This window comes from Budorcas taxicolor, chromosome 4, assembly GCF_023091745.1.
Source record: "Budorcas taxicolor isolate Tak-1 chromosome 4, Takin1.1, whole genome shotgun sequence".
Lineage (NCBI taxonomy): Eukaryota > Metazoa > Chordata > Mammalia > Artiodactyla > Bovidae > Budorcas > Budorcas taxicolor.
Window position 1 is genome coordinate 25007253 of NC_068913.1, and position 20555 is coordinate 25027807.

General features: G+C 37.4%; 1 protein-coding gene across 1 annotated transcript in view; it reads right to left on the reverse strand.

Annotated features, from left to right (window-relative positions):
- The window catches only part of DGKB (diacylglycerol kinase beta), a 796797-nt gene that overhangs the window by 618990 nt on the left and 157252 nt on the right, over nucleotides 1–20555 (reverse strand). Inside the window, exons 6-7 of the mRNA XM_052638442.1 lie at nucleotides 4468–4517; nucleotides 239–313 (exon numbers count right to left, since the gene is read on the reverse strand). Coding sequence (XP_052494402.1) covers nucleotides 239–313; nucleotides 4468–4517 — 125 coding nt within the window. The remainder of the gene's footprint in view (nucleotides 1–238; nucleotides 314–4467; nucleotides 4518–20555) is intronic.

Here is a 20555-nt window from a genome sequence, read left to right on the forward strand (position 1 = left end):
CATCATTCAGATTAATTTCCATGAGAAAGAAAAGCAAGATATCACTGCTAAGAACTTCAGAAAACCAAATACATTATTTTATACTCAGAATCCACTTTGACTACTGATTATAAATAGTAACTTAAGAGTTATGAAAAGATAAAATCAAATGCCAGTTACATACTAGGATGGCAAAAAAGATGAAAGAGGCAAGTGCCTTCTAGAAAGTAGCCAAGAGTTAAATCATCCCTATACTTACTGGATTCAGTTCAGTGACATCCCATTCGAGGTACTCGGCCACATGCATCATCTGACTGATGATGTTTTCTAGTTCCTGGAGGAGAGGGGAGGGGGAGAGAGAGAGCGAATACAAAGTCTTAGTAAGTTCTTCAGCTTTGACCTGCAGGAATTGATTTGTTCAACATGTAGCTCAAACACTAGAAGAGTGCAATGATTACTTTTATATAAAAAGTAAACATATGCATGCATGCTCAGTCATGTCCAACTCTTTGAGACCCCATGAACTACAGTCCTCCAGGCGCCTCTGTCCATGGCATTTCCCAGGCAAGAATACTAGAATGGGCTGCAATCTCCTCCTTGAGGGTATCTTCCGGACCCAGGAATCTAACCAGCATCTCCTGTGTCTCCTGCATGGGCAGCAGGGTTCTTCACCACTGTGCCAACTGTGAAGTCGACTGTACTAAATATCTGCTCCTTCTGGACTTTGTCTAGAAAGCTTCACCAGGAGAGGGCACAATTATACAAAGAAAGAGTTCCTTCCAGCAGAAGATTTTTAGGAAAAGTTTTGTTTGGAAAGCAGTATCTGGTGAAAGTAGGAGCAAGCATAATTTCACAAACTGTCATTTTTTTTAATTTGTTCTTTAATTGAAGGTTAACTGCTTTACAGAATTTTGTTGTTTTCTGTCAAACTTCGATAAGAATCAGCCACAGGTACACCCTTGTTCCCTCTGTTCCAAACTTCCCTCCAAGTATCCTTACTCCACAGCTTGAAAAACAAATGTGGAAGGGTGGGAGGAAGTGTTTGAGGGTAACTCTGAGGTTTATTTTTATTCTGATATAATGAGAACGTATATTGACTATTTTAGCCATTTATTGGTATAATTTGCTCTGCTAGAGGTGTGTTCAGGTCAAGGTTTGGAGGCTAAGGCATGTAGAATTTATTTTACGAGGAGACAGAATTTTAGTTTGAATTTTCACATTCTTCTGCTCAGTGACAACTTTGTGAAGAAGTGCTGGTTAATATAGATGCCTTGGCTAAATAACTTAAAATATATTTTCATACCGATTTATTTAATGTTTTAATTCTTCTGTATCTTTAGAACAGACTAAATGCACTTTGTGAATGTTAATAATTTTAATAGTCAGTAAATGATATAATTAGAAGTATTGTTTTATAGTATGACAATTTAAAGTATAAGAAGTATAAAGGAAGAAAGCTGAAAAGCATATCAATAAAATATATTCTACTCAAATCTCTAATCTAATATATATGGTTAATATAAAATGAAGAAGAAAATATGGTTAAAGAGGTTCTCTTGATAGAAGGATTTGTGGATCCTTCTGAGAAACTGAAAAATATAACTCTAATCATAAAAGTATTATTTTTATAACATAGGCTGTCTCAGAAACAATGCAAATACAAATGTATTTATTTATTACAGATAAGAAACAATTTTAAACACATTTGGCCAGGATCAAGTGTAGTATCAGGACTTCACTGTAGGTCAGATGGTAAAGAATCTGCCTGCAACACAGGAGACCTGGATTCAATCCCTGGATTTGGAAGATCCTCTGGAGAAAGGAATGGCAACCCACCCACTTTTGCCTCAAGAATCCCATGGACCGAGGACCCTGGTAGGCTACAGTCGGTGGGGTGGCAAAGAGTTGGCCACGACTGGGCAATTAACACTACTATTTTGGAATTAGAGGCTAGAATTTGTGTGTGTGTGTGTGTGTGTGTGTGTGTGCGTGCGTATGTGTAACTAATCTTCCAGATACTTTATCTTTGCGTATGTACACCTTCCTACTTCTGACAATCCCCTCATTGGGCTTCCCTGGTGGGCCAGTGGTTAAGAATCTGCCTGCCAATGAAAGAGATGCAGGAGATGCAGCTTCCATCCCTGGGTCAGGAAGATCCCCTGGAAAAGGGAATGGCAACTCATTCTTGCCTGGGAAATCCCATGCTCAGAGGAGCCTGGTGGGCTACACTCCTTGAGGTTGCAAAAGAAGTGGACATGATTTAGTGACTAAACAACTATGATTTGGGACCATTGAGGTCTCTGGCTATGTTTTGAGAAATTGAAACTATTTTAGGTACGCTATTGTATGGGCATGTGATATCAGATAAGTCATTTAACCTCTCAAAGATTCAGTTCTTTCAACAGTAAAAATCAATATGCTAATAGTACCTAGTTCATAGAGTTGCTACAAAGATTAAATACATTATATAAAATACATTGCTCTTATCTGACACAAGTAATCAATAAACATTAACTAGTGTTATTAGACATATTGGTCATTTCTCAAAGCATTAATTTTCTTCTGCTGTGTCTCCAATATATGAACAGCTAAGCCTTTAAATTTCTAAGAAAATGAGATTGGAATTGCAGTTCCAACCTGGTGGTGAAGGAAATCTCCTGGGGCAGAAAATTGTGTGGCCAAAAACCATAGAGCTTTATTTACAAAAAAGACTAATTCAATCATAAGCAAACATTTATCCTCAGCTTGTGTAATATTCAGAATATAATTATAAATATTGTTAGTAATCTACTATATGTTAACCAAAAAATATCCAGAGACCAAAAGAAGCATTTGACTGGATTTTCAAATCAGTTGCCAACCCATGGCTAAAAGTCTAGTAAAGACACATTCTTTAATTAAAAAGAAAATTATTTAAATAAACTAATTTTTTTAAAATAAAGTAATAGAACTATTAAAAAAATAAAAATTAAAACAAATCTGATTTAACAATGAATTTACATTAGTATAGTCAGAAGTGTTACAATAAGCATATTGACATAGGTGGAAGAAACCTAAATGCCTAGCCATGAAATGCCCCCAGAAAATGAGAGAATGTATCATGCAGCTTAATATTCCTAAATGCAAAGCTGAACACTACTAGGCACTAAAGATAACAGTATTTGAAAAATTAGAAATACCCTAACATAAGAAATCCCACAATCACAGCATCAGTTCAGATTGGTGGTCATTTTCTAAATGAGGAATTATATATTTTTATCTCTCTGTGGAGAAGCTAATGTACCATTATCCTACTCAGTGTTACATTAATGTGTGTCCAACTTCATTGTTCTGCTTGTAAAATCTGTTTGAGTTCTGCCATTGGGAAGTACATCAGATGATGAGAAAAACTCATTGTCAGAAGTGTTTATTTTAATCAGTATTCAGTATATTGAACCATTTGTTTTTATAGGTACCTATGTACTTCAAATTTTCCATAATCTGATACTTATTCTTTTAATAATATTCTTATATTTTCTTCATACAATAGGACATGATATAATATCCAAAATGTTAGAAAATATATCTGAAATACATATATACATTCATCTGTTAAACAGATATATTTATAAGGCTCTGATTTGAGAACTAAGAAGCTAACTACTCCTCTGAAACCTGTGAATGATACACCTATATTATGAATAAAATAAACATTTATTTATTGCTTTCTGTGAGATTATATTTTCTTCTATTTCTTTTCATAACTAAAACCATAGAGTGTAAAATGGGATAAGGTGTTTTTCAAAGGGAAGTTTACCAAAGCATTTTTAAAGATAACTGCCAATTTTATCAACATATGAGACTAAGAGTACTTTTAAAATGTGTGTGGGTGCTATGTGTTGTCATGTCTGACTCTTTGTGACCCCATGGACTGTAGCCCGCCAGGCTCCTATGTTCATGGGATTCTCCAGGCAAGAATACTGGAGTGGGTTGTCATTCTCTCCTCAGGGGATCTTCCCGACCCAGGGATCAAACCTGTGTCTCCTTCATTGGCAGGAGGACTCATTACCACTGCACCACCTGGGAAGCCTCTTTAAAAAGTGGGAAAATAATAAAATGACTGAATTGACTTTATAATTCCTTTAAATTCTACCTGTATTCTTGACATTTTCCTAAGTGTCAAATCTCATTGATATATATATATATATATACCTTTTTAGAGCATTGCCCTCATCTTTCTCTTACACTTTATTCAGACAGGGCTGGAGTCTTTTTCTTTCTTTGTATAAAAAGTCACTTTTTTTGTAGTAAACTTATTTAATAGAACAACTATAATCCTAATAGTTTCCTCAGACCACTTGCTTTCAAAAAGTCAGATGATAAAAATGTTGTATGAGTGCATGGAAATTATATTGTGTCTTCTGTGGTAATAGGTATAAATTTATTCATTGCATTTTTCAGAACAAACTACTCTGAAATTTTCACAGAAAATTTGAAGAAAAAAATTACCGAGCTGTCCAGGAAGCCATTTCCATCTGTGTCATAGAGGCGAAACATAACTAGAAATAAAAGAGGTGTTGAAAAAAAGATTAGAGGTGAGTAAGATCAATGCTAGGATAAGGCATACTCTTGAAAATTTATTTTCTGTCAGAAATAAACACTACTAAATCCCTCCCCACCTTTAAGTAGTTGATTTATGGGATCATTTCTTAAGCTTTCAATGTGAATTAATCATTAATCATTAATAAAAGTACTGGATATCAGATATAAGTTCTACTTATTTTTGTTATTCAGCTAGAAATCATGAAAAACTGCTATTGTTTGTTCAAATTTTTTTACAAGATCATTAAATGGAAATTCAAAAATAACAGAAGAGAAGGAGTTTAGACATTCAGAGTCTGGATATTAAAGAACACTGTGGATAAGAAGAAATAATTGATTTAGAGGTTTGGAGATCAATTATAATCTGAAAACTGCCATCCACCGTTATGTGAGCTTAGTCAAACACTGCTTTCTTATCTATACTATGAGAATCCTCACCATGTCCTAAGACACATATTTGTTGTAAAAGTTAAGCAAGATGATACACACACACACATATATCAAAAGCTATAGGTCATAACACACATATAAGCCGTTGATCTGACTGATCATTAGACAGTATGTGAAAGGAAAACTTAGTGTAAAATACAGGAGTTTTTCTGATAGAAGATGCAGAAATAAAATTGTGTTATTGTCATGGGTATAGTGATATATTTGTTTAAATCTGAGCTGTAGTTTCATGGGGTAACCAATTTTTGAACTAATCAAACATGAAAAAGATGCTGTTGGCTCCACCACAGAGAGCTCAGGAAAGCAGGATGGCAGAGGTCCATGGCTGGCCTAAGGACCCCTTGAAGAGCTCACACACCACCAGGATACTACAGAAAAGGCTGCAGGTGCTGGGCTGAGATCAACAGAGAAGAATGCCACAGCTGTAAAAATAGAGGAATGGAAATGAGGGCTTATGTTGGGTTTGTATAATTTTCTGAAGAGCCTTGATGTCTGAGGCTTATAATGAACTAAAGACAGCGACAACTAGGAGACATAGTTATGAAATGATTTTAATCTGTAACTCATTATTTTTCATGTTTAAAAATAAGTATTATATTTTAAAAATTCTAAGATATTTATAAGATGCAAAACTAGCCTGCTGTTGTTCAGTTGTTAAATCATGTCCGACTCTTTGTGACCAGGAACTACAGGACTTTAGACTTCCCTGTCCTTCACTATCTGCTGGAGTTTACTCAAACTCACGTCCACTGAGTCAGTGATGAAAACTAGCCTGCATATCACTAAAAGGAAAAAAAAGTCTACCAACCTAGCTATGATGTCCTATTTATTATAAAATGGAAACAGACTTTAAAGATGTTGAAAAGTAAGGGGAAAATGTATACCTATTGAATTAAACGATACAATGTTAGGCTTGCTTAATGACATAAATATCTTGCAGACCATGATAATTGTTCTTATATACTAAATAATAAAATTCAGGAAGAAAAAAAAGAACTTATCACAACATAGATACTATGCATTTCAAGATTTTCTAGTATACCACAAAGCTACAGTCATCCAGACAGCATGGTACTGGCACAAAGACAGATATAGAGATCAATGGAACAAAATAGAAAGCCCAGAGATAAATCCATGCACCTATGGACATCTTATCTTTGGCAAAGTAGGCGAGAATATACAATGGAGAAAATCTCTTTAACAAGTGGTGCTGGGAAAACTGGTCAACCACTTGTAAAAGAATGAAACTAGAACACTTTCTAACACCATACACAAAAATAAACTCAAAATGGATTAAAGATCTAAACGTAAGACCAGAAACTATAAAACTCCTAGAGGAGAACATAGGCAAAACACTCTCTGATGTAAATCACAGCAGGATCCTCTATGACCCACCTCCCAGAATACTGGAAATAAAAGCAAAAATAAACAAATGGGACCTAAAAAAACTTAAAAGCTTTTGCACAATGAAGGAAACTATAAACAATGTGAAAAGACAGCCTTCAGAATGGGAGAAAATAATAGTAAATGAAGCAACTGACAAAGAATTAATCTCAAAAATATACAAGCAACTCCTGCAGCTCAATTCCAGAAAAATAAACCACCCAATCAAAAAATGGGCCAAAGAACTAAACAGACATTTCTCCAAAGAAGACATACAGATGGTTAACAAACACATGAAAAGATGTTCAACATCACTCATTATCAGAGAAATGCAAATCAAAACCACAATGAAGTACCATTTCACACCAGTCAGAATGGCTGTGATCCAAAAGTCTACAAGCAATTAATGCTGGAGAGGGTGTGGAGAAAAGGGAACCCTCTTACACTGTTGGTGGGATTGCAAGCTAGTACAGCCACTATAGTGAACAGTGTGGAGATTCCTTCAAAAACTGGAAATAGAACTGCCATATGACCCAGCAATCCCACTGCTGGGCATACACACCGAGGAAACCAGAATTGAAAGAGACACATGTACCCCAATGTTCATCGCAACACTGTTTACAATAGCCAGGACATGGAAGCAACCTAGATGTCCATCAGCAGGTGAATGGATAAGAAAGCTGTGGTACATATACACAATGGAGTATTACTCAGCTATTAAAAAGAATGCATTTGAATCAATTCCAATGATTTGGATGAAACTGGAGCCTATTATACAGAGCGAAGTAAGTCAGAAAGAAAAACACCAATACAGTATATTAATGCATATATGTGGAATCTAGAAAGATGGTAATGATGACCCTATACACAAGACAGCAATAGAGACACAGATGTAAAGAATAGACTTTTAGACTCAGTGGGAGAAAGTGAGGGTGGGATGATTTGAGAGAATAGCATTGAAACATGTATATTATATGTGATATATATATATTACATGTGAACCAGTCCAGGTGCAATGCATGAGACAGGGTGCTCAGGGCTGGTGCACTGGGATGACCCTGAGGGATGGGATGGGGAGGGAGGTGGGAGGGGGGGTTCAGAATGGGGAACACATGTATACCCCTGGCTGATTCATGTGAATGTATGGCAAAAACCACCACAATATTGTAAAAAGTAATTAGCCTCCAATTAAAATAAATTTTATAAAAAAAAAAACAAACAGAAAAAGATTTTTTAGTATAGCATAAAATGATAAAAATATCTTTTAAGTGGCAAGAATTCTTACACCACTCAAAGAAGGGGTTAAATGCCAGGAACAAGGCCAGGACTTTCAAAAACCTAACTATATTTTACAATGAGGGACAGTTGTGACTGTGTTAATCTTTACTGGAATAAGGATTAAGTAAAAGCCAAACAATTTCATACAGCTCTGCTAGGTGGAAAACCTATGCCTACTGGCAAGTTTTCGTGGAAATATGAGCTCAAAGACGCACACACAAGTGGTGTGAATGTGTGGGTATCTGCCATTCATTTTGGGCAGCATCTGAAACTTCTTCCTCGATTCTAAAAGCCAGACTTTATAAAGCACCATAACAGGTGAAAAGTTAGAGCCTTTTCTCCACCAGCCTGACTTGAAAATAGAGTTTGCACAAGAGGCAGCCTCCACCGATCAGAAGCACAAGCCTAGAAGATTAGCCAGATGGCAGTGACCCAAGGAAAAAGGACCTTTTCATAACCCACGGTGAGGACAGGCAGCAGCAGTGATAATTGAAGAGAAGGATATGTGACAGGGGGCTAACACTGAAAGGTGCCGTCTGTGCACAGAGAAGCAGCGAGGGGTTGGCATACATATAAGAAAATAATTATTAAAACTATCTTTAATTACAAATGATGCATCTGTATGTTTACACAATTCTATTGAATCATCAAAAAGAATTGGAACTTATATATAATAATATATATTTCATATATATAAGAACTTACATATGTATTAGAACATATATAACAAATATATATATATATATGAAAGTGAAAGTGTTAGTTGCTCAGTCATGTCTGACTCTTTGCAAACCCATGGACTGTATGTAGCCCACCAGGCTCCTCTGTCCATGGAATTCTCCAGGCAAGAATACTGGATTGGGTTGCCATTCCCTTCTCCAGACGATCTTCCCAGGGATCTAACCTGGGCCTCCTGCTCTTACCATCTGAGCTACTAGGGAAGCCCCATTATATATATATAGATATGTCTTACATTGAAACATATATATCATATTTATTATATCTATATTAGAACTTATATAACTATGTTAAGTAGTACATCTTATATAACATATGTTATATATTATATTAGAAATTATAATGTATAAATACTGATATAGATGTTTACCTACAACTATATATATGTATACATATTCAATGATGTGGTAAGATAAAAGTGCAACTGCAGTTTTATTTCTTGTAAAAAAACAAAAAATTGAAATTGAGAAAAACAAAAAATAGAAATTGAAACAAAATATACCTTTCACAATAATATTCAAAACCTTAAATACGTAAGAAAAATTTATTGAGTTGGACAAGACCTTTGTGCTAACCATATAAAACTTCACCAAGAAAAACTACATAAAACCTATATAAATGAAAAGATATATTATGTTAATGAATTGAAATATTTAATATCATTAAAATGTAAATTCTTCACAGATTGTTCCATATAATGGAGACAATCTCAACAAACATAACAGCAGCTTTGTTTTAAATATTCACACGACTGATAACTTAGCAGGTAAGAATCTTCTGGCAGTGCAGAAGACACAGGAGACTTGGGTTCAATCCCTGAGTCTGGAAGATCCCATCAAGGAGGAAAGGACAATATACTCCAGTATTCTTGCCTGGGAAAGCCCATGGACAGAGGAGCTTGGTGAGCTACAGTCCAAAGCATTTCAAAAAGTTGGACACAACTGAGCAACTAAGCACAGAAATATAAAAATTAAAAAAATAAACTTGGAATATCCAAACAACTTTGAAAAGAAAAAAACAAATCTGAAGGATTTACCTAACTTCAAGAGTTGATAAAAATCCAAGGAATCAGGACAGTGGCATACTGAATATGCAAATAAAACAATGGGAGCTAGAGAGGACAGACAGAGATCCGTACATGCATGGTCAACAAGGGCCAAAACAACTCAGTGAGATAAGAAAAGTCTTTACATCAATGTATGGCAAAACCAATACAGTATTGTAAAGTAAAATAAAGTAAAAATAAAAATTAAAAAAAAAAAAAGAAAGAAAAGTCTTTACAAAAAATGATGGAACAGCTGGACGGATATTCATACTAAAAAATCACCATGACCCTTACTTCACACCAAGTATGAACATTAAGCTCAAATTGAATTACATGAAGGCAGAGCTTTAAAAATTCTAGAAGAAAAGATAGGACAACATCTTCATAAATCAACATAAGCCAATATGAACCATCAAAGATTGTATTTTTTAGTAGTTAAATTAAAATTCATCAAAATTAGAACTTCTGTTCATCAAAAAAAGACTATTAATAAAATAAGTCAGCTGCAGATCTGAAAAAATATTTTCAGAACACACATCTATATAGCAAAGGACTTGTTTCTAGAATATTATGAACAGACCATATAGCTCAGTAATTTTAAAAAAACTGCATTTAAGAAAGGCAAAAAAGTCAAGCAGATGCTTCAGAAAAGGAAGATGTATGAGTAGTTGATCATAATAAAGTACTCAAAGTTATCCATTATAAAGAAATTGGAAATTTAAATCGCACTTAGAAGCATAATACACTTACTAGAAAGACTCCAGAATTCAAGGTTTTCCCCCAAGATCTGTCTACCAAAGCTCTTTACCTTTCAGCCTCTCAGGCATCTAAGAAATTACAGTTTAAAAATATTGGCAAAAACCTGGCTCCCCACTCCCACGAAATTGACCCACAAGTTGGACAACATTGTCTTAATAAGTTTACAAACAGGTTTTTTTTTTTTTTTTTTAAATATAGAGTTTAAATGTTCTAGTTGTTTTGAGCAGGAAAGTTGATCTGAAAACACTTTGTTGCAGAAAAGAAGCCAATTGTGACTCCATGTTGGAACTGTTTCTTTGACTTGCTTTTAGTTGCTTTTGTTATTATTATCATACAGAACGGGCTGCCTCAGAGAATGCTGCCCCTCTACCTGACTGTTAAAGCACCTTTGTTCAGAAAGAGGTCCACCTGTAATTGGCAGGAAGGGAGAAATTAACACATCCCCTGCCAGAGGCTTGCCATTCTAGAAAATGTTTGCAAAATTAATAGCTGTTTTACTTTGCTTCCTCACCTTCCCCCCCGTTTCTGATCTATAAAAGAACCTGGCATCCAGACCCTGATAAGACAGTTTATTTTGAGGCAGCAGCCTGCCATCTTCTCAGTCACCTGGCTTTCCAAATAAAGTCATTTTCCTTGCCTCAACACCTCCTCTCTCAGATCCACTGGCCTGTCATGCGGCGAGCAGGGCAAGCTTGGACTCGGAAACAGTTTCACTACTGAATGAAATAGAAGCCCTAGTATACTTTTAGTGTTGATTTCTAAACACATTAACAGGAGTTAACTGCTGTCTACAAATTCAAATTCATCAGGGAAGAAAGCTGGAGAAATTCAAGTTTTAGTTATTATAGCAATAATAAAAATAACATACATATATTGAGCACTAAGTATCCAGTAGTCCAAATCTCATCAAGTATAAATCAAAGACAAACATTTTCTTTGATCCTGGATGAGACAGAGGAATTCTAAAACTTCTATTTTCAAAAGTAAGTCCACTTTCCTAATTTAAAATTGTAGCGGGGTCGTGCAAAATATGAAATATTAAACATGTACATTTAAGTTACCTTTCTATTGAAAGTCCACTGGCAACAATTAGGGATGAAACAGGCATAAACCCACAAGTAGAAAGGAAACGTGAGGGGAAATAGGAATCATAAAATTTTAAAACCTGGAAAAGACATGGGGACTGACCGAGAAACTTAAGGAATATAAACTTAAGCTGGTGGTGAAGAGGGGGCACAGATTCGCACAGAAAGGGAAACTAATTAACATTTTTCATGAAGAGAAATTAGTCCTTTCAGTGCAACCCCCTCACACCTTGGACCTGAGGGTATGCCAACCCCCCTAACCTATAGTATACTGGACCTTTGACCTTTACAGCAGTCAAACCACAGGGGCTCTGAGCTCAGGGTGTTCAGGTATTCTGATGGTAGGTGTATCATACCAAACAGACTGTAATCACATGAAGGTGTATACACTGAACACTGAGAAAAGTTAACTCCCCCTTCCTCATCTCTCATGAGTCAGGCTTAAACCTCACCCACCCATCCACCTACCCACAAGCACCAAGCAGTTGTTTCAAATCAAGGCAAAGTATTTTGGAAGAAACCAGCAAGCAGGAAAGGAGGAAGGGGAATCTTATAACTAAGAGGAAAGTCTCAAGCTATGAAATAATAATAAAGGTAAATAAGGATGCTGTTGAGAACAAAATGGATTCTCTGTGAAGTGCAAATTATGCTACAAAGAGTTTAAAAAAAAAAAAGGCATCATAGATGCAGAAGATGTGCTCAGTCATGTCCACCTCCTTGGGACCCAGTGGACCGTAGAGCGCCAGGGTCCTCTGTCCATGGGATTTCCCACGTAAGAATACAGAGCGGGTTGTTGTTTCCTCCTCCAGGGGGTCTTTCCAACCCAGGGATCAAACCCCTGTCTCTTGTGTCTCATCTCCTGCTTTGGTAGGCTGACTCTTTACCACTGTGCCACCTTGGAAGCCCATAGTAGATGTCTCAGATGTCAAATAAAAGACACAAGAAAACAAGTTGTAAGATTTAACAATATTATAAGTTCTGTCTTGGAACTCTAACATCTAAAAATAGTGATTTCAAAGATTGAGCAATGAAGATAAAAGTGGAAGGTAACTAACAATGAAAGGTGAGGGAATGGATGAAGAGCACAAGTTTCTAAACCAGAATTTAGGGTGGAAGATTTGAAAATTAATTAGTTATATAGGAATAGAAAAACTAATCAAATAAAGAAAATAAGGCAGTTATTAACATTATGGAAGATGAAACTTATTTGGCTTGGTAAGCCTATAGATCCCATGGATGGAGGAGCCTGGTAGGCTGCAGTCCATGGGGTCACTAAGAGTCAGACACGACTGAGCCACTTTACTTTCACTTTTCACTTTCATGCATTGGAGAAGGAAATGGCAACCAACTCCAGCATTCTTGCCTGGAGAATCCCAGGGATGGGAGAGGCTGGTGGGCTGCTGTCTATGGGGCCACACAGAGTCGGACATGACTGAAGTGACTTAACAGCAGCAGAAAGCCTATAGATACCTTCTGTTCTAAAATCATGTCTGAATAATATTGATAAAATTAATACCTATCCTCAAACATTATAATAAGCCTATTTCTGTTAGAATTTAAAAATACAATTAGTCTCCAAGGTCAAGTGAATTATTGAACCAATAGGTTTTATTTTTAAAGCCAATATATAAGGACATAGAATTTTAGGTGCAAAAATAATTTAAGCTCAATATTAAAATTATTCTGTCAACACGATACCTTCCAAAGATGGGTACCTGTTACAAAATCACAAACTCATTTAAACTACTTTTTTTCTATTTTTATGCTCATGCAATTACACTTTATATAGAAACAATTATGTGCCCACACATGAATTTGGTTAAAAGATCAAAGGAAAGGCACATTATGTAATATGAGGATAATTCATCTAGAATTAGTTTGTTTTCCAAAAGATTTTCAGGTTTTTAATCTATCTTTGCATTGAATATGTCTTTGTTTTTTGCATAATATGTTATTGATATGAAAATATTATTATGGAAATTGTTTTTAAAGATTACAGTCTATATTTTAAAAGACATTTAAGCCAGAAATTATTTAACTCTTAATTTTTTACTGTTTTATGTATTTCAAGACCTACTTAATAAACCATAAGGGCAGTGGCAAAAATAATACTTAGAGTTTTGGCATCTAAGGTAATGGTGTTATACTTTTTCCTATTTTCTACAATAGAAACAGTAATCTAAAAAAGGAAAGGCAGCTTTGCAAAATAAAAAGAGCATCAAGTCAGAGGGATTTCCTTGATGGCTAAGACAGTAAAAAATTTGCCTACAATGCAGGACACTTGGGTTGGTCCCCTGGAGAAGGAAATGGCAACCCAATCCAGTATCCTTGACTGGGAAATCCCATGGACTGAGGAGCCGATGGACTACAGTCCATAGGGTTTCAGAGTCAGACATGAAAATGACTAACAGACACACAGCAGGTCAGAAATCATGCATTTTAGTCAGAGCCAGCTAAACTTATAGTATAAATAATAATAAACCTCTCTGGGCTTTAGATTTTTCATTGACAATACAGGAAGATTAACTAGATGATGTCTAAGGAGAGTGAAAAAGTTGGCTTAAAGCTCAACATTCAGAAAACGAAGATCATGGCATCCGGTCCCATCACTTCATGGGAAATGGGGAAACAGTGGAAACAGTGTCAGACTTTTTTTTTGGGGGGGGGGTTCCAAAATCACTGCAGATGGTGTTTGCAGCCGTGAAATTAAAAGACATTTACTCCTTGGAAGAAAAGTTATGACCAACCTAGATAGTATATTTAAAAGCAGAGACATTACTTGGCCAACTAAGGTCTGTCTAGTCAAGGCTATGGTTTTCCCAGTGGTCATGTATGGATGTGAGAGTTGGACTGTGAAGAAGGCAGAGTGCCGAAGAATTGATGCTTCTGAACTGTGGTGTAGGAGAAGACTCTTGAGAGTCCCTTGGACTGCAAGGAGATCCAACAAGTCTATTCTGAAGGAGATCAGCCCTGGGATTTCTTTGGAAGGAATGATGCTAAAGCTGAAACTCCAATACTTTGGCCACCTCATGCGAAGAGTTGACTCATTGGAAAAGACTCTGATGCTGGGAGGGATTGGGGGCAGGAGGAGAAGGGGATGACAGAGGATGAGATGGCTGGATGGCATCACTGACTCGATGGACGTGAATCTGAGTGAACTCCGGGAGTTGGTGATGGACAGGGAGGCCTGGCGTGCTGCAATTCATGGGGTCGCAAAGAGTTGGACATGACTGAGCAACTGAACTGAACTGAACTGAAGGTCTTTTCAATGTTAATTTTCAGTAGTTCCAAGATTGATTCTAGACATAGCAGTAACTTTAACGTACAGGGTAGTTCTCATTATCTGTATGTCAATTATCTATTTTCTGGATATTTTTGTATTGATTTCCTTTTCACTAACTATAAGCTCACTTAGAACTTATTCTAGCTAAGTCATCAATAATTTGATAAACACTAATTCAAAACTGAATGGCAAGTATTTTAAATAAATGTGTAAAATTAATATTATTTGATAACTTCAAACAGTTCAGTTCAGTCGCACAGTGGAGTCCAACTCTTTGCAACCCCATGGACTGCAGCACACCAGGCTTCCCTGTCCATCACCAACTCCTGGAGCTTGCTAAAACTCATGTCCATTGAGTTGGTGATGCCATCCAACCATCTCATCCTCTGTTTTCTCCGTTTCCCCCACCTTCAACCTTTCCTAGAATCAGGGTCTTTTCCTAAGAGTCAGTTCTTTGCATCAGGTGGCCAAAGTATGGGAGTTTCAACTTCAGCATCGGTCCTTCCAATGAATATTCAGGACTGATTTCCTTTAGGATGGACTGGTTGGACCACCTTGAAGTCCAAGGGCCTCTCAAAAGATTTCTTCAACACCACAGTTCAAAAGCATCAATTCTTCGGTGCTCAGCTTTCTTTACGGTCCAGCACTCACATCCATATGACTACTGGAAAAACCATAGCTATGACTAGACAGACTTTTGTTGGCAAAGCAGTGTCTCTGCTTTTTAATATGCTGTGTAGGTTGGTAATAGCTTTTCTGAGAAGGAGCAAGCATCTTTTAATTTTATGGCTGCAGTCACCATCTACAGTGATTTTGGAGTCCCCAAAAACAAAGTGTCACTGTTTCCATTGTTTCCCCATAAATTTAACATGAAGTGATGGGACCAGATACCATGATCTTAGTTTTCTGAATGTTGAGCTTTACGCCCACTTTTTCACTCTCCCTTTCACTTTCATCAAGAGGCTCTTCAGTTCTTCTTCGCCTTTTGCCATAAGGGTGGTGTCATCTGCGTATCTGAGGTTATTGATATTTCTCCCGGCAATCTTGATTCCAGCTTGTGCTTCCTCCAGTCTGGCATTTCTCATGATGTACTCTGCATATAAGTTAAATAAGCAGGGTGACAATATACAGCCTTGATGTACTCCTTTCCTGATTTGGAACCAGTATGTTGTTCCATGTACAGTTCTAACTGTTGCTTCTTGACCTGCATACAGATTTCTCAAGAGGCAGATCAGATGCTCTGGTATTCCCATCTCTTTCAGAATTTTTCACAGCTTGTTGTGATCCACAAAGCCAGAGACTTTAGAGTAGTCAGTAAAGCAGAAGTAGATGTTTTTCTGGAATTCTTTTGCTTTTTCCATGATCCAGCGGATGTTGGCAATTTGATCTCTGGTCCCTCTGCCTTTTCTAAATCCAGCTTGAACATCTGGAAGTTCATGGTTCATGTACTATTGAAGCCTAGCTTGGAGAATTTTGAGCATTACTTTACTAGCATGTGAGATGAGTGTAATTGTGCAATAGTTTGAACGTTCTTTGGGATTGGAATGAAAACTGACCTTTTCCAGTCCTGTGGCCACTGTTGAGTTTTCCAAATTTGCTGGCATATTGAGTGCAGCACTTTCACAGCATCATCTTTCAGGATTTGAAATAGCTCAACTGGAATTCCATCACCTCCACTAGCTTGTTCATAGTGATGCTTCCTAAGGCCCACAAGACTTCTGACTCCAGGATGTCTGGCTCGAGGTGAGTGATCACACTATCTTGGTTATCTGGGTCATGAAGATCTTTTTTGTACAGTTCCTCCGTGTATTCTTGCCACCTCTTCTTAATATCTTCTGCTTCTGTTACGTCCATACCATTTCTGTCCTTTATTGTGCCCATCTTTGCATGAAATATTCCTTTGGTATCTCTAATTTTCTTGAAAAGATCTCTAGTCTTTCCCATTCTATTGTTTTCCTCTGTTTCTTGGCCTTGAAGGAAGGCTTTCTTATCTCTTCTTGCTATTCTTTGGAACTCTGCATTCAAATGGGTATATCTTTCCTTTACTCCTTTGACTTTAGATTCTCTTCCTTTCTCAGCTATTTATAAGGCCTCCTCAGACAACCATTTTGCCTTTTGCATTACTTTTTCTTGGGGATGGTCTTGATCACTGCCTCTTGTACAATGTCACAAACTTCCATCCATAGTTTTTCAGGCACTCTATCAGATCTAATCCCTTGAATCTATCTGTCACTTCCACTGTATAACTGTAAGGGATTTGATTTAGTCATACTCGAATGGTCTAGCGGTTTTCCCTACTTTCTTCAATTTAAATCTAAATTTGGCAATAAGCAGTTCATGATCTCAGCCACAGTCAACTCCGAGTCTTGTATTTGCTGACTGTATAGAGCTTCTCCATCTTCAGCTGCAATGAATATAATCAATCTGATTTTGGTATTGACCATCTGGTGATGTCCATGTGTAGAGTCTTCTTTTGTGTTGTTGGAAGAGGGTGTTTGCTATGACCAGTGCATTCTCTTGGCAAAACTCTATTAGCCTTTGCCCTGCTTTGTTTTGTACTCCAAGGCCAAATCTGCCTGTTACTCCAGGCATTTCTTGATTTCCTACTTTTGAATTCTTGTTCCCTGTAATGAAAGGACATCTATTTTGGATATTAGTTCTAGAAGGTCTTGTAGGTCTTCATAGAACCATTCAACTTCAACTTCTTCAGCATTACTGGTTGGGGCATAGACTTGGATTACTGTGATATTGAATGGTTTGCCTTGGAAATGAACAGAGATCATTCTGTCATTTTTGAGATTGCATCCAAGTACCACATTTAGGACTCTTTTGTTTACTATGAGGGCTACTCCATTTCTTCTAAGGGATTCTTGCCCACAGTAGTAGATATAATGGTTTATCTGAGATACCTTCAATAATTTCCATTATTTTTCTCTTGTCAAGCACCCATAGTCTACAGTTCCATATAACTATCCTTAATCAAGCATCTATCTTTTGAAAAATACACAGACTCAAGTGGTAGGTACTAGAGTGGGAATTTATGCCCAGCATAAGGGTACAAGGAAGGAGAGTGAAATACTTTAATTAGAGATGGCAACACAATTCATGATGTGGGCAGGGCTTTAAGTGCAGACTATACCAGATGGCGATAGTGGTAAAGAGCCCATCTGCCAATGCAGGCGACATGAGAGATGCAAGCTCAGTCCCGGGTTTGGGAAGATTCCCTGGTGGGAGAATCCCATGGACAGAAGAGCCTGGTGGGCTACAGTCCACGGAGTTGCAAAGAGTCAGACACAACTGAAGCAGCTTATCATGTATGCACAGACTGGATCTAATATACTGTGGGAAACATATACACATCTAGCGAAGGCACATTTTAAGCAAAGGCATGAAGCTGGAGAAGCTCCGGGTTTGTCCAGTGACTAAAAAGTAGATTCATGAGCCTGGGACTTTTTATGCAAATCAAAGCCAAATGCAAGATGGGCCCAGTAGGTTGGGGTCAAATTGTGGAGCTGGATTTGTATATGGATGCTTAAGTTAAGGGCTCACTTTTGTGTTACTCAGTAGGGAATGATCAAAGGCACACATTCATCCTGAGTCAGAAAAGAAAGAGGAAAGCACAGGTGTAAAAGCTGACACGATTTAGGTAATATGAGAGGAAGTTACAAGAATTCACAGCTCAGTGAAATGACGATTACATAGTAGGTGTTTGAAGTAACAAAACACCTAAATGAACTTCTAACTAGAGGAAAATCAATGATTAAAGAAACTCTGAAGGCACTGAAGGCCAGCTGAGGTTTGTGAGTAGAGTTATAATCCATTGAACTGTATTTGTATTTCACAGTATCTCTGGCAGCTTGGTATATTAGCAAATAAACTGGACTGTCAGAACCTAAGTGAAAAGGAATGGTTGACCTCACAGATTATGAATCAGTCTTTACGTGATGGGGTGGGAGATGCAAAAAGTGCAGGCAAGCTCAAGAGGAAGTGGTCAAGGGGTGAGAATTCTCATTTTTATTTCACTTAACATTCACAGAAATGTAAAGGAGTTTATGTTAGCAAATAATGGTTCATTTAATTCTTAAAGGAACATACAAGATAGACACTATTATTATATCAGTTTTACAGTTGAGGAAACTAAGGCCTGAGAGGTTTTACATATGTGCCCAGATCACTTAGATAGTAAGGGTCAAAACTAAGATTCATTCAATTAGTGAAATGAAGGGTCCAAGTTCTCAAGAATTGTGCTATAAATATTTAAATTAAAAGTTGGAAAGTAAGTTAAGTAAACACAGGCTGTAGTACCAGTAAAACCCCAGAATTTAAATTTTTAGAATGAAAGTAGTCTTTGGAAATTACAAGCCTCGCGCATGTGTGCTAATTTGTCTCAGTCGTGTCTGACCTTTTTCGCCCTTATGACTGTAGACCACCAGGCTTCCTCTGTCCATGTGATTCTCCAGGCAAGAATTCTGGAATGGGTTGCCATGCCCTCCTCCAGGGATCGAACCTGCATCTTTTCTGTCTCCTGTATTGGCAGGCAGGTTCCTTACCACTAGCACCACCTGGGAAGCCCTACAGGTTTTAGGGTGTAGCAACAAAAGTGAGTGGCTGAAATAAAATGGAGGTGAAGTCACAGATTTGAGGAATGTAAGGAGACTCTAAGAAGGATATACTGAATGACTCTCCATAAAGCACTGTCGTGGGCTTAAGGGAAAGAGGGCAAGTTGGCCCTGGCATAATGTTCTCATCTATGCGTCTGGATGGTTGGTAACTTGTGCCAACGAGGACACATAAAAATAGAATTCCTCCACAACTTGAGGACATGCACACACATGCATGCACACCTACTTTCCAAGGGTGCGTGGGAGCAGGTGAATAAATACCTTGTATTGATTGGTGGGGGGAGGGCGGCGAGGGTGGTCTCAGTACCTGGAAAGCCCACATTTGGGCATTAGCGTTGAGTTAAAGACTAGTGATGGAAAGCAAGTTGAAAATGATGTAATCAGGGGAAAGTTCAAGAGCTTTGGTTTATCAGTTTCCTTTCAATGGGAAAAAAAAAAAATGCTTTCTTCTAAACATTTTGTAAATGCCTGGCAGAGAAGAGAGGTGGAGAGATTAGAAGTGGCAGCAATCACTGAATAGATCTATAAAAGATTGTTTTGTGGGGGGAAGAAATTTAAAACAGTCCCATTCATTTGTGTAATAACCCAGGCAAGTGAAGTGAAAGTCACCTAGTCGTGTCCGACTCCCCATGGACTGTAGCCTGCCAAGCTCCTTTGTCCATGGGATTCTCCAGGCAAGAATACTGGAGTGGGTTGCCATTTCCTTCTCTAATGATCCAGGGAAAGCATATCAAATACTGTCACAGACAATTCCAAGAAACAATTGTAGTTTCAGGTGAATTGTGTGTCTGTGTATGTGTGTGTGTTAAGTATTTTCATTAGACAAAAGGAATTGCATAAACCAATGCTTCTCAAAATGTGGTTCCTGCCACATAAGCATGACCTGAAAATTCTAAAATCCCATTCCAAGCCTGCTGAATGAATAGAGTTGAGGCCCATTAAGTGTGTTCATAAGTCCTGCAGGTGATTCTTACACGTGATAAAGTTCAAGAATCTCTGACCTAAGGCAATGTGTCTCTACTGCTTTATTACTTAGCTACTTGAAAACTGAGATTCTAAAACAACACTCAGCTGCAAAAGTTAATTATATCAGGTGCTTCATCATATCCACTTTTGTGTTAATTTTAATTTTCTTAGTTTCTTCTCTCTAGAATATATTGTGTTTAATAAGTCATAACCATTTCGGAAATAAGTATGTATTAAATTAACTACCAGGGGTTTCCTTGCTGGCTCAATGATAAAGAATCCACCCACAGTGCAGGAGCTGCAGGAGATGCTGTTTCGATTCCTGGGTTGGGAAGATTCCTTGGGGAAGGAAATGGCAATTCACTTCAGTGTTATTGCCTGGGAAA